The 14,524-nt window shown below is 40.3% G+C and overlaps 1 protein-coding gene across 4 annotated transcripts in view; it reads right to left on the bottom strand.

The window, feature by feature from the left end:
- PRKAR1B (protein kinase cAMP-dependent type I regulatory subunit beta) overlaps nucleotides 1–14,524 on the bottom strand; it is a 103,250-nt gene that overhangs the window by 10,661 nt on the left and 78,065 nt on the right. For 2 of the 4 annotated variants that reach the window (XM_080617848.1, XM_080617849.1), the window contains exons 8-9: nucleotides 13,480–13,540; nucleotides 9,722–9,843 (exon numbers count right to left, since the gene is read on the bottom strand). The exons of 1 other annotated variant lie outside the window; for it this stretch is intronic. In XM_080617848.1, coding sequence (XP_080473974.1) covers nucleotides 9,722–9,843; nucleotides 13,480–13,540 — 183 coding nt within the window. Of the gene's footprint in view, nucleotides 1–8,801; nucleotides 9,434–9,721; nucleotides 9,844–13,479; nucleotides 13,541–14,524 lie in introns of those variants that run through there. One more of the 4 variants, XM_080617851.1, reaches the window with a different exon arrangement.

Below are 14,524 nucleotides of genomic sequence, written 5' to 3'. Positions count from 1 at the left end.
GGTCCCTTTGCATTTTTTCTTTACTCTGTTCTAGGATTTTAGTTGTCCCTTTTCTTACACATTCAGTCCACCTGTCGCAGGGGTAACGAAAAGCAGAACCACCCAGTAAAGGTGGGCTCGGATGATGGGTTTTAATGAATCATCTCAGTGATACTTGGCCTTGACTAATCAGTAGCTTCTGTGGGAAAACAACTGAATTAATATTCATCCCAGTGCCAGATTTTAAAGACCGTCTGTGCCAAGCGCTGTGGATTACTGGCAACAAGGCACTGCTTTCCTCCCTCAGACATGTCAGCCTACAAAGCAATAAAAGTCACAAAGGAAAAAAAGTGTTGCATTTTAGAGATTCTTTCTTTCTACAAAGCTAGCCATTATCTCGACTCTCTCTGAAGCCAGGAAACATCCACTGAGTCAACATAAAAGTGATTCTGTAATGGGTTATTCATCAACTGTTCATATTTGTGACTGACCTGACAGGGCTCATCTCCTGGAAGCAGACACTGCAGAGCGCTAACACCTACAGCAGGGGCAGGGTTGAATGTATGGGAGAGAAAACAAGAAAACAGTGCTCAACCTCCCTCACCCTGCCCACAAAATCCTTTCTGGTGAGAATCGTTTTTAGCTGTTAATGTTGTTTTATGGCCCAATTACTCCTACCACCATCTGCTTCTTTGTGAAAACATTCTGTAGATGCTGAAGTAACCAGACCAAGCAAAAGGCTGAGACAGACATCGTCACTAAAGTCTCATAACTAATGCTGTGACCAGGGCTGGGCGAGCAGCTGTGGCCAGCTTCAGCAACAGCTTCTGAGCGAGACATAAAACTTGGAGCAAACAGGGGGAAGGAGAGAAGAGATTTTTATCTCTCAGGAAAATCCCCCATGGAAAGCTCTCTCTAAGCCCTTTCAGTTGGTGAATCTTGTGTATTTGAAGGACCAAATTCTGAAATTCAGAAGAAAAAAACTCATGCACTCAAGGATGCCTCTTCCTGGAGCACGCTGTGGAAAGCCTTGCATGTTCCACAAAATCCACACTACACAGCTGATGAATGAGCCCTAAAAGGTATGTACTTTCAGCAAGCCTGCAGTCATCTCAATGGTATCTTTGCGGAGGAAGGACAAAAGCCATCACAGTAAGCGACAACTTTAACACGATCCAGAGAAAGGGATGAACTCCAGAGTGATGAGGAAATTCCCCATTCCTCTTCCACCATGTTAGATAGCACGGTATTTCCGGACTTGTTTATACTGCTGTGTTTTTGCTTAAAGACAAAGAAGCACTTCTGAGGACAGAGCTCCTAGCTCCTGAGAGAGCAGATGCCTTTAATTTCAGTTTAGATTTAATGTGCCTTGGGCCATAAAATTTTTGGTCACACTGACTAAGTGCTTTGAATCAGGGCTTGTGAGCTTGGTCTTCAATGCCAAAAGAGCTTATAAGGATCCTGAGAACCTCCTGAAAACCTTGAGGGGTAAACAGCCTGTGCTGCTCTCCTTATTGACAGAGAGGTGTTTCATTATCTCTGCTGCTTTTGCAGACTTCCACGGCAGGAAGACACTACTGGAGACAAGACTAACAAGAGAAGAGTCAAAGCATCAACCATACCTTAAAGCAAGTACTAACCAAGTAAAAATCACAGGCTGTTCTGAACAAGGAGAAAATCCAGCACTCTGATTTTTATGAAAATTGAAATGGAGCATGTGTATATATTAAGAATGAAATTGCCAATTACTAACTTCAGATTTTACTTCTCTGTACACCAAACGATCTTCCAGTTTTCCACGTATCCTATAGTGGTAAAAGGCCAGGGTGTGTCTACTACATTTCCAGCATAAACTTCAATTTTATGGGTTTACAAATCAGATGTTTTAAATTACAGCTGAATGAGACTGAAGACTCCTACACAAGTTGTCATGTTGAAAGAGAACTGGGGAAACATTCATACACATTTTTTTGGTGCTGGGTATAGCATGTGCAAAGGAGAGGTTATGAAAAGTACTTTTAAGCTTTTGACAATAGTATGGCTGCATTTCATCCTCCCGGTTTGGCTTCAAGACCTAAGTTTACCAACGTCCTAGTGACACAGAGTAACACAGCATGTCTTGCATGTACCTCATGATGCTGGCATAAGCAGTGTTCTCACCAACATCCTGGAAGACCGCTAGCGTTATCAATCCTCAGCTGCCATTTTAGCCCTTTGGGACTGCTGATAGCATCATTCCTGGGATGGCTTTTATGTTACAGCTAAGGATCAGCAGTTCTTGGGCTGCTTTCCAAGAGAAGACAAATCCTTTGGACTGTGTAGCCAAAGACTGCAAATATTCCTTTAGCCAGTAAATAACCTTGCATTATTATTATTTGCCAACCTTTAACTTATGAAAGACTTTAATACAAAACAAGGGAAGAAATAAGCAAATTTCAGTCAGCAATAAAAAGTGCAAGTGACTTCTACATAACCTGCAGTAGAAAATAACACCCACCATTTTGGAGTGGATAAAGGACGGTCAGTTGATGTGTTAGCGTGGGACGCTGCCAATAGGCCTAACACAGCTTCTCTGCCTTAGACTTTCTGTGAGCAGAATCATAAGGGTCCAGGCCTTCGAGGTGCCTAATTCTTGTTGATTGTTCTCAACAGGAATGAAGAACTATCTTAATTCTTGTGCCTGTGCTTCAGACTGCACCTTGCAACACTGGCGTTGCTTCATGCACCTCATCAGACAGGTGTAGTGAGGACAAACCCCACGGAGTTCATGAGATGCTCATGTAAGACAGGTAAGTATTTAAGAAACAAGCTGGTTAAAAGGTTTTCTGTTTACATATACCACAGTTATTACAGGTCTTAAAATTATTTGGTCATATCTCATGGATGTGCCAGTCCAAGTAAGAATTTTTTTCCATAACAACTGGCTGTGTACGTTGGTTTCACATTGTTTTCTTTACCCATCAGGCTTGTTTAAACCCCCCCCACAACTTTATTTTCACATACAAAAGCTATCTCGTCTTAATGGTCTTGTAGAAGGATGATGCCAGAGGGCTTCATTCGGATTGTGGACTCAGGATTGACTCATGATGGGGTTTGACAGTATTTTTTTAACTGTACATTTTTAAACTATTATACATTATTCTCCAGTCTCTGGGTTCATAGCAACTCACAGAATTTACATACAGTTGTCCTGGTTTCTGCCACAAATGAGGAACAAAATCTGCAAAGTTCTAAAAAAGCCTAGAAATATTGGCTAATCTGAAGTTTCCCAAAATTGCTAAGAAAATGCTTCGTTGTACATCACTTCTGAGGTTTCAGATTTTGCATAATTTACTGTAGGTGACTGCACTGTGGTGGTTATTAGTGGGGCTGAAAGAAAGAGCTGGAAGGAAGAGCCAAAAGCTGCAGTCACTGATTGACAGGTCCTTCATGGCTGGTGGGAAAAGGAAGGGGAGCAGCCAGTTTCTTCCTATGAAACACTGTCCCTTTCTGACGGGAGAGATAAGGATGTGTTCAAGATACATACATCGATATTGCATGTGTAGGCAGCCTGATCCATTGCCCAAAGAAGTCAAAGCTATTCCGAGTTTAACAAGATCTCAACTAGGTTCAGGAGACTGAACTAAGGACTTCAGTCCCTTTGACTCAGCAAAACACCTCACTTCCATCCCTAGCGAGGATGGGACCCAATCATCTACCTAACTTCCAATCTTTGATGTCAGCTGGCCATTAAAAATGACGTCCTGAACACAGATAAACTTTGTAGCAGAGTCAATGGAAGGGCTATTTCTCCAGCACAACTAGGTGGTATCAAAAATTGAATGCACCTTTCCTGTAAGAGCTCTGCAGGAAACAATGTCTCTGCAGTTAAAAATAAGCAAAGTTCAGAGCCCTTAGTGACTGCTAGTTCTGTTTATTCGGTGTATGTTGTTTATTAGGTATATTAGGAGTCGCTGTAGACTGCCTTTGACAAACATTTTTGGTATCAACAAAATCACAGTAACACTAAGTAGTTCAGATTGTAGCCTTTGAAACTCCTTTTCTAGACAACATTCATCTTCCTAATTAATAATTAATCTCACTGTGTTTTTAAAGAGATTATCAGGTGTGATAGCAGAGTGTGCCTAAGGCAGTGACTTCATTAACCATACGGAAGAAGTTTACTTTGTAGTTCCCCTGCCTGTCGCAGGGGTAGGTGCCAAAGGGGTCTCTCTTAGGTTAGAAAGTCAAAGAGCAGCAATTTAGAGCAGGAAACAATTGGGCTATTATTTTTCTTTTTTCTTTTCCTTCTTAAGGAGCTTTTAAATCATAAATCTTCAGATGCTTGTTGTGCAATTTAAGACTCTAGTCGACTTTTCCTACAAAAAGGCCCAATTCTGTGAAGAACAGAGTGCCCTTCCGAGTCAGACTAAGGACCTTCCTCTGTTGGTGCATGTTACCATGGTAGGAAGAGTTTACAAACACTGTTCCACCTCACAAGGCTTTGAACTGCATTTGTGCAGAGACGCTCCACAGCGTGCCAAGAGTGTCAGCGAGGCTGGAAACACTGATTTCACCTACAGGACAGTATCTCAAGTAGGCTCTCAGCAAGAACTCGCAGCGGATCCTGCCCAGACCAGAGCCAGCTTGTGGCCCTGACTTGAAATGTCAACAGTAGCATGAAAGCTAGCAGCCCCCTGAGGACTGCAAGACTGTTTTCAATGTGATCTGCCAAGAGTAGTGATGGACAAATAATCATTATCAATTGATTGGATTCATTCCTGTCAATGAGGCAGCTCTACGTATCAGTTCTGGAAGGATTTCTGTACTATCAATGATATTTTTTCTCTTATTTGTCAGTTTTGCTATACCCATTGCCTGATTTCAGTACTGATGGATACTTTATGCCTTATCCCATAAAGATTTTGCTCACCTTGATGAAGTGTCAGTAGGATTATTCCCTTTGATAGGGAAACAGAGAGGGTAATGTTTTGCCCACAGACTGGACTGATAATACAGATAAGACTGAAAATCAGACGCTCTGACTCTGCCTCCTTTCTAACCAGCAGGATAGTAACAAAGAACACAACACCCCAGGTATTCTAAAGAGCTTTTCACAGAGGAGTTGCAGTGAAGGGTGCAACTACCCCCTGTAACTTAGCACTAATCTGCGATTAAATATACTAATTTTTAAAGTTAAAAACAAAAATCTAATGTGAAACTACTTGATGCAATGGGTCCATTTCTCCTTGAATTTTCTCCTGTGAATTATCTTCTATTTTTAGGTGTTTTATTTTTAGGCTGCTGCACGCCATTGCTGGGCAGCTCAACCAACTATTAATTGGAAATGTTTTACTCCTCATGCAGTTTTACTTCTTTGCTTTCTGCACCACTTAAACCAACCTGTCCCCCAAGGAGATGACAGGCTACGGAGAGAACATTTAAAGGACAGTTACAAGCTGTACTCTTCAGGTGCAGTGTGGCACTATTATAAACCTTTTGCTGTTCTCTTCTCCTACACCTGCATACGTTTGTGTCTGTGCAGGCATTTTTCTTAAGCCATGTCAAACTTTATGGAGTATTAGGACCATATGGCAGCAGTTCAGCAAGCTCTCAGTATGCAGCTGAGATTAAAAGACTTCCTGAGCAGAGTCAGTGGAGTCCCGTGACAATATCCGCGTGCTGTATACAGTGCTGGGTCATGACAAGTAGATCCAAACGGTCTGACATGGGGAGGGGTGGGATCTGCAAAACCCAGCAGGGCACTTGATGGTGCAGATCCCTGTATTTTTGGCAGCTGCAGTATGGACTTCAAGGTACTGTGCCACCCAGCCAAGTTCGAATCTGAACTTAAGAGAGCGGTACATGATCATAACCGCTATTTTTAATACCATTATCACTACCTGTCTCAGTAACCTAGACAACAGCAAAACTCTCACTTCTTTCCAGTTTCAGAGCACTACTACACTAGCTTGAACTACTGTTTGAGCTGAAGTCAGTGGCAAAGCACGAGTTAGGATTAAAATCAGCCCCCGTTCAACTGGCATTTCATTTAAAAAGACTTACATTTGCTGGGATATTTAACTCCACAAAGCTCACGTGCCTTTGCAAGCTACCACTTTAAAATGCTAGCTAAAAATATTTGCGTTATCTGAAGTCAGATGCATAAATCCTCCCTACTGCTGGGTACACAGTGTGGCAGTGTACAGTACAACTGCAAATTTATTTGTTAGAAACTGTACATCTGTTATGATTTACGCTTGCCAAAATGTAATTCTTTATGGCAACAATTGTTTCATGGTGCTTAAAGTTTTTCACCTCTGTGCCAGGAATCTCATATGGGATAATTCCATGACCTTGGAATCCAGCAGATACATTCCACATCTGTCTGGTCTGGGAAAGCCCAAGTTTGTTGTGTGAAAACCATAGTGGGAAAATAAGACCTGGAAATAGCTGAAAACACAGAAACTACAGGGCTGCTTCTTTTTTGTTTTTCCCCTCTTTTCTTTTAATTACCAGTTTCAAGTGCAGTAAATCAATCTCACAGAAGTGGTTACTTTGCTTTTGTAAGCAGACATTCACTTCTGATCCTATCTTCAAATTAAGGAATATGGTATAAACATTAAAATAATTCTATCTCTGGAAAAAATCACAGCCTTTAAATTTTAAAACTAAATCTTGTTGAAGGCTGTTTAAGATTTGAATGGAAAAGCACCCAACCTACTGCAAGCAAACATCTTACTGGTGCCTGTGAAGATTTAAAATGGCAGAAAAACTGTAGCTGTCTTGGAATCTCAGAATAATACTTTTCTCATCAGACCTTTTAACAAAAAATGAACCATAAACAGCTTTGTGAGCAGTGAACTTAGAAACCCCTGGTTTCCTGTGACTCTTCCCTGTGCACATTTTCTGTTATTCTGAGCTCCTGCTGCAGCCTTCCTCTCCACGGAGCCCTGTGGCATTTTCACACACATAGCCCGCACCTCAAATAACCTGCACCCTATTATGATCTGTGCAATTGGAGATAAGATGGTGGACAGAAAGCCATGAGAACAGGTTACACTAGGAAAAATGGAGCAAATATGAACATGCTTGCTTGACGAAGTGGGAGACTGAATATGCTTGTCCATGCTAACCAGGATGACATCCCTGGTTTAAAGCAGGAATTGCTGTTCTGATCATCACTGAGGCTGAAGTCTCCCTTTCAAAAGGGTTTAATGTCTGCTCTTTAGTCTGCAAATCCTAAAGGTGCCAACTTTCTTACAGGCTATAAGCGCAGGTTCTGCAGGACCAATATACTTAAAAGATCACATCCCAAAGAGATAATCATAGAGGAAGGCAGCATTGCAGGCTCACCAGAAATGAATTGATGAAGTTCATAAAAAACTGTGCTAAAAATTTAAAATCCATGTGTGAGTCCTGGGTGTCTTAGAGAAGCTTTTATGGTAGGAGTCATAAGATCCCACTTGGAACCAGTATCTGTGATGCTGGTGCATCAAAGCTCTGTAGATTGGTAACTGATTTGTCTAAGGCATGCCATGAACGACTGTGGTTTATAATAAATTAGTACCTTGTCCAAAAATAGTGTGGCAAAGTTTAGCTTTGTACTACTGAACATACTGTGCTCCGAAGGAGACTGCATTCTGGTGATATATGAAATGGGTTTTGCATATGCAGCAGCCAAACAAATTGGCTGCATTTCTAGTTTTGGATAGTAAGGCCATAAACATCAAAAAATATATGAAGGAAGCTAATGACTTTTCAACATATTGTGGCAACAAACCAGCCGAAACTACTTTTAACCAGTTTGTAGAATAATGTGTTCCTGGCGGCTCACATCAACTCTCCTGCAGAAAAGTTTAACATCAAAGATGTAAACTCCTATGAAATCAAGTTTAAAATACAAAGCCTAAATTATGTGTGAAAAGGCAGAAATACTAGTGCAGCACAAGAAATAGTTGATATTGGGTGTTCATTCTTTAACGTAGAAAAATACAGGCAATTTCCAAAGTGAGAAACTATGTTAGATTTATAGTGGAAGAGTGAGGTGAGCAGATACTTTATGATTATGCAGTATGCAGTGTTAAATACTTTTGTACCAATTCAAGTCTTACCAGCTGTTCCACATGAAGGGGGGGAAAATAAGCGCCCTTGGTTATTCTTAAGCAAGTTGCCAATTTTCCACATGGGATTTGATGGCTAAGAAAATTAGGTTTTCCTAGTCTCATGCTGCTGCAAAGAATAAAAGTACACTCAGTAACACTAGTAGAAATAAAAATCCATTATTTCTGAGGAAAAAAAAAGAGTTTATGTCCTAAATTTTCTCATATACTAAATATCTTGCTAATGAAACGAATTCCCTATCTAATATCTAGCCTCTTGTATTCTGACACTATTGTGTTGAAGGGACACTGCTCATCACATATTTAAAGTTCCTTAATTGTGTGGTATACAGGTGCAATTATGTGCACTGACAATTTTGTGAGCATCACAAGAGAAACTACTTGTTCATAAATCAAATACGTATTTCCAACACTCAAGGAAAGAAGGATGGAATTTTAAGTGTCAGATATTATAAACTCAGTTTTGGCTGTCTTGGATAGAGGCACCCTTCCAAAAAAACAGAGATAAGGAGCAAGCAAAGAAAAACCTTCCGTCCTTTAAACCATCCGGAATTGGCACTGTACAAGCCCTTTATCACCTGAGTGGGGCGGGGTCTTCTTCCTCCTAAATCACATCAAAATACAGTTGCCTGATGGAGCCAGAGATGCATTCTGCGTACATACAACTGGATTCCAAGGCAACACACCATATCAACTTCTTAAACCTATCTGACCCGCCTTCTCCCACAGTGAGGAATTCAGATTACCTCTTAACTCCTGTGCCACCACCTCCTTGTTGCTGGTCAAATTACATCTGGCCTGGCATGTGCACTTGAACTGTCACCACACAGCCATATGTTGGTCGTTCCCAGGCTGTATATTTGTGTATGAACACTCACAGCTGGAACTGAAAAGCTCCTACTGCAATACATATACAGTCATATCCTAATGCTGCCTTGTTATTCTTAGGCTGAGTCTCTCTAATATCTTTTTATAACTTGTTATATCACAGCACCTAGGTATTTGCCTGAGATAACAAGGATCCAAATATTTATGCAGAGAGGGAGGAAAAACCCCATCAGCATCTGTTTGCAGAAGTAAGATGGTGGAAGTGAAGTGTCAGATAATCTCCCCAAAAGATGTCAGCATTTTCAGCTGCCTGACAGATCTGTCTGCCTGAGTGAGAGTAAACAAGAAAATGGCTCAGCCATTTGGACTAAGTTTAAGGCAGAACAAAGAACAAATTATCTATTTCAGATCAGGTCTCCTGCTCCAGTTTACAGATGTTCATTTCTGATTTCTCCTGCAAGTCCCTTTGGGAACAATGATCAGCGCACTGCATGGCTGGCCAGCCTGGTTGAAGTATTGGCAATCTGGAATGAGAAAAATCTCATGTAGAAACCAAACCTTCAAACAGTAAAGACTGTAGACACACCTTAAAATTCCTCTGCATCTTCAATTTATTGGAAATTAGGATCGTCCCACTTAAGAAATTTCTATGGAACTGGTGTCTGAATTGATTTGAATTTTAAGTCATCCTCCTGCTTGCGTGTAGTTCAGATTTATGCTGAAGGAAGAGATTAAACCAAACCCAAATATCTTTTAATACCGTCTTGATCTTTATGAGGAAATGACAGAGCTTATCAGGATGCCAGTCTTACCTCTGTAATAATGAAGAAGTCATCACCGGGCTCTCCCTGCACAACAATTTTTTCCCCATCTTCAAACTGGACAGGTTCCAGAGCATCAGCCACTGTCAGCCGCTCCCATTTGTCCAGGGACTCTAAAATATTGAAGATCATAAAGCTTTATTATAAAAGACTCTAACTTTGGCTGAAGATTTGTATCTAAACTGACAGCTCTGCTGTGCCTGGTTCTGTTATAAAAGAAACATTTCTTTCATCCAGGCACTTTGCACGAACCTCCAGTTGGGAAACGTGAATGTATTTATTCACTGTGTCTTAGACTTTAGTAATCACCCAGATAATAATCTTGAAAGTTGGACATGAAAAGTTGGCTCCAGTTCCCTAGGCCTGCAATCAGATCTGCACTGCCCTGATGCTGCAGTGGATTGGAGTAGCCTAGGAGCTGTTTGGAGATACCACTGATAGAGGAGTGCCGAGGTTCTCTTGCCACATCCCACACTAGATGTCAGAACAAGTCCTGCTGTTTCTTTCTCAGAGTTGCACTCAGCCTGTTACTGATGGCCTGCTAGATAAGCAATGTGAAAGTGTGAATCTAAAAGATGACTCTTCCCCACGGGTGTGACCATGCACCACTGAAGCCACAGGCAAGACCCTGGTAGCAAGGGTGGCAGTAAGACCGAGGCACACATGGATGACTGAAGTGGCACTCCTGTTTCATTTGCCAGCAGGATGGTTTACAAAGTTTTTCTTTTCATTCCTCCACTTAGAGAGAGACGTTACAAAACTTCAAAGTAAACTTCACTAAGAAAAAAATACTGGTCTGTTTTATGAGTAATGGAGCTAACACAGCCTGCTTCCCATGCATGGGGTCCTTATCACACACCTGCAGCTGCCACAAATCCCTGTGATGCCTACACAGCAAAAATCAGCCTGCAAAAGACAACACAGTACAGCTCCTCCAGGGCTGCTCACTCTCCCACTGCCTTCCTCCTCCGGGGTCTGCTAAGGGATGGATTTTACCTGCCCTGCCTTAAGGGAGAGGACGGAGCCAACCAATGTCTCTCTCCTCTACTCATTTGCATGAGAATTCAAGGCAATGAATTATACTTGAACTTCTGTACTTGTATCAGATTTGACTGAAAGAAGTGACAGGCTTAAAAGTTATTAAAAGAAACAGATGATACAATGATATAACCTTCACTGCCTCAAAAAGCGGGGCTAAAATTCATGTACTAGAGCTCTGCTGGTTCTTACTTATTATGAATTACTGAACTAATGTTAAGTTAAGATATGGCTTCTGACACCAGGATTAGATTCTGGGCTGTTCTCTCAGAATCTTGTTTCCCAAGTTTGTCCAAAAAATTGCTTAGAAGTATTGTCTGAGGGTGAAAGAGTTGGTCTTTCTCAGTTAAAATGCCTTTTGGTTGAGCTTAGAAGTGCACACTGATTCTGGTAGCAAAATCAGATCAAAGTACGCAGTGCACCAAAGGTTAAGTTTTGAGTAGCCTAACACACATACATCTCATGGTTTTATGCCACCTTCTGTTGCTGTTAGGGAAATTATTATTCCTAGCATTTTCCCGACCTAATACTAATGCACTTTCCTGGTGCATTTGTGACCTTTGGTGCAGAAGCATTAATGTCAAAGACCAAGCCCATATTGTCAATGCAACATTCAAAAAGTGCTCTGTTCAACTAAAAATAAGCATAAAACTCTTTCATGCAGACTAGAGTAGGCTTTTTCATTAAAAAAAAAAAGAACAAAAAAAAAAGAACTATGTAATTAACAATGAAAAGAAAAAGTGTCTTGAAACTTCCTTCTTCAGTTGGCTTTATGAAAAATTCAGAGCTAATTCCAGATCTAGTCACAAAGTGTCCCTCTTTTGCATAAGGGAATTGTACCACTACAAATACATCGGTTAATGAGCAACAGAGCATTATACAGAATATTGTACAAGACAAAACTACTAACGTTTTAGCTGGAGAATTAAAATCAAGCATCAAATGAAGTAGACTCTATGCAATTTTTTGCAATTTCCAAGCTGTACCTATCAATTCTTGGCTTTACATTTAATTAAACTCCAGAAGAAAGATTTTAAACCATTAGTTTTCTCATACCTTGTTTCATATACTAACAGCAGCTACTGATAATCTAAAAAATCCTTAGATTATTAAAAAAATATGACTCTTACAATTATATGGGTAGTTACAGACATTAGACAGGCCCTGGAAATGTATATATAAGAAGCAGGCAGAGGTTTTTCCACCAAGAAATCACTGAGTTCTGTCCACATTAAGGCATGAACTGAAGTGGACTTCTCAGTGCTGTGCTGAGACTTCTAAAATACCTTTCTGTTTCTCAGGTGTCATCTACTTTTTAGACATGTGTAATAGATCCTTATACATTTCACCTAAATTCTCCATGTTCCTGAAATAATGTGTTATTTTGTCCACTGCTTTTCCATCCTTAAAAAAGGTTCAAATCTGGAAGTCCTTCCTCTTTTTTGACTAAGATTCAAAAGCCATACTAGAAACTAGGATATAATTACATGGCAAACCGCATGTTTAAGGAAGCGCATCTCTGAATAACCTTTCTACTCTGAAATTGTGTTGAGATGTCTCATTGTTGTAATTGCTCCTCATTAGTGCAGGTGCAGAGATCCTTTTTTCTTTAAATACTCATTGTAATTTGGTATAATTTGTGCTCTTAATTTAGGAAGATTTAAATTGAGCATAAAAGAAGGCGTTTAAATGATGAAAACTTCATTAATAAGTGAGCAACATACTTACTTTAAGCATACAAATATAACTGGAGATTTCATGGACTGCACCTCTCAGAAGTTCAAGTATATGTCCACTAAGACACTCTCGTATTTCAGGTACCGCATCTTAAATGGTAAATGAGTACCATAAACAAGAAAAGGAAATTGCTTAAGTAGAAATATAAATACTTCAGATAGCAAATGAATCCTGAACTGGTTTTTTCAAAATAACTCCAGCAGAAACATGATGTTTCTCCTCCAGAATCAACATTTCATTGTCCTGTCTAACACTCTCCTTCTTATGAGAAGCTTTTGTTCTCCTAATGGTGATTGATTGGTCAGGCATTACGGGTTTGTTGTTTTTCCTACTGAAGGCCATCAAGAACATGTCCAAATTTCGTGGCTATCACATTAATCAAAGGGAAACAAAATCCAAGCCCAAGAAGCTAAACAGATGTTTTAAGAATGTGAGACAGGGGCTGTAAAATACAAAGAAGGGAAAAAAAAAGCAGTCCATTTTGATTTGTAAGGTTACTTTGTTCAGTGCACATAAATACAGTATTCTTGCAGGGAAAAAGCTTCTTACCTGTCACCTGGGAGGATGTAACTAGACTTTATGACAAATTGATATCTCTGCACTGCTTTCTCCTCCATCCATATGATCTTTACTGCAACAGCAGCTACCAAAAGGTTACCAGTGCATGCCTGCTCCCATATTTAAGGAAAGGTCTGTCCTCCAAACACAGAGAATCACAGAAACAGATAGGCTGGAAAAGACCTTTAAGATCATCAAGTCCAACCGTTACCCCAAGACATTTTCAGTGTATATTAGAGAACAAGAAAAACAAGTTCTGAAAAGGACCCTTTACACTTTTGTTCCCTCTGAAACGATGCAACTACGAGACCTTCTGTTTGACCACCATTGCTTTCATTGTGCAATCAAAGACCAAAATTCATTCTGCCAACATGTATAACACAGGAACTAACAGGCAAGTCCAAAGGGCAACTGACCCAAAATGGAGACCTTGCTCAGGAATTCTTCATACATCTTCCGCTTTCTCAGTGTGCTGCCCTGTTATTAAAGGAGAGAGAAAAAGGAGGTAGAACATTACACAAAGTATTTTTGTGATTTCTTCCTACAGCTGCTCTTTTTTTTCCTCCCTTTCCAAATCTAAAGCATAGCCAGTATAAACAGCCTAAGGCAAATGTTTCCCCATAAAATGTCTGGGCAAGTTGAATTGCTGATAAGCGAAGACAGAAGGAATCAGATTCAATACTGGTGTAATTTCACTGACTTCACTGGTGTTACTGGACACCGTGGATTAACTGTATCCATTATTTACAGGCGCTCATTTTAAAGCCAGAGCTTCATCAATTAACTGTTTAGCTAATTCAATATGTATCCTGTTGCCAGTGAGGCCCTGCTAGAAGGGAATTTACAATGACAAGGTAGGATAAAACTTAAAATGTCCCTCTCATGGGTCCCATTCTTTTAGGTTAAAACCTCTTTAATGCTAACAGCCTTTATCTGTAAGCCTGGTTTACATTCTGAATAGTGTTACATGCATTGTAACTGTTAAGCAACCTATTCATAGTATTACTTTAACAAGATTTAAGCATTATGGAGCAGACAATCCATCAGTGTATATGCAGCTACCAGTACAGTCATTCCCACTCTACTAAGATTTTATTGTGTAATAAATTACTGAGATACCTTCTGCTTACATAGTGTTTGAGCACCACAGACAGAAACCATAAGTAGCCATTCCAGCATGCATTTTTGAAGGCTATTCAGGTATGAATAAATACTATGCAGTTTTACCAACATAAAAATAATTCATCCTTAGCTCCTTCTGCAGTGACACAGATGACTTGAAAACAAAACCCTCCCAGGTACCAAAGAGGAACTCCAGAGTTTTCCTTGGTACCATGCAGTTTATTCCACACCGTCACATGACAGCCCGCATAGTTTCTGCCTGGGTAGAGTCCCTGTGAATGTTGAAGGCTGCCTGATGCCTGCTAGTCAGATCTACAAGGGAGAGTACATCACAAAGAT

This window comes from Psittacula echo, assembly GCF_963264785.1.
Source record: "Psittacula echo genome assembly, chromosome: 5".
NCBI classification, from domain to species: domain Eukaryota; kingdom Metazoa; phylum Chordata; class Aves; order Psittaciformes; family Psittacidae; genus Psittacula; species Psittacula echo.
The sequence above is the reverse complement of the archived record's forward strand: the minus strand, read 5'-3'. Positions and strand labels throughout refer to the sequence as shown.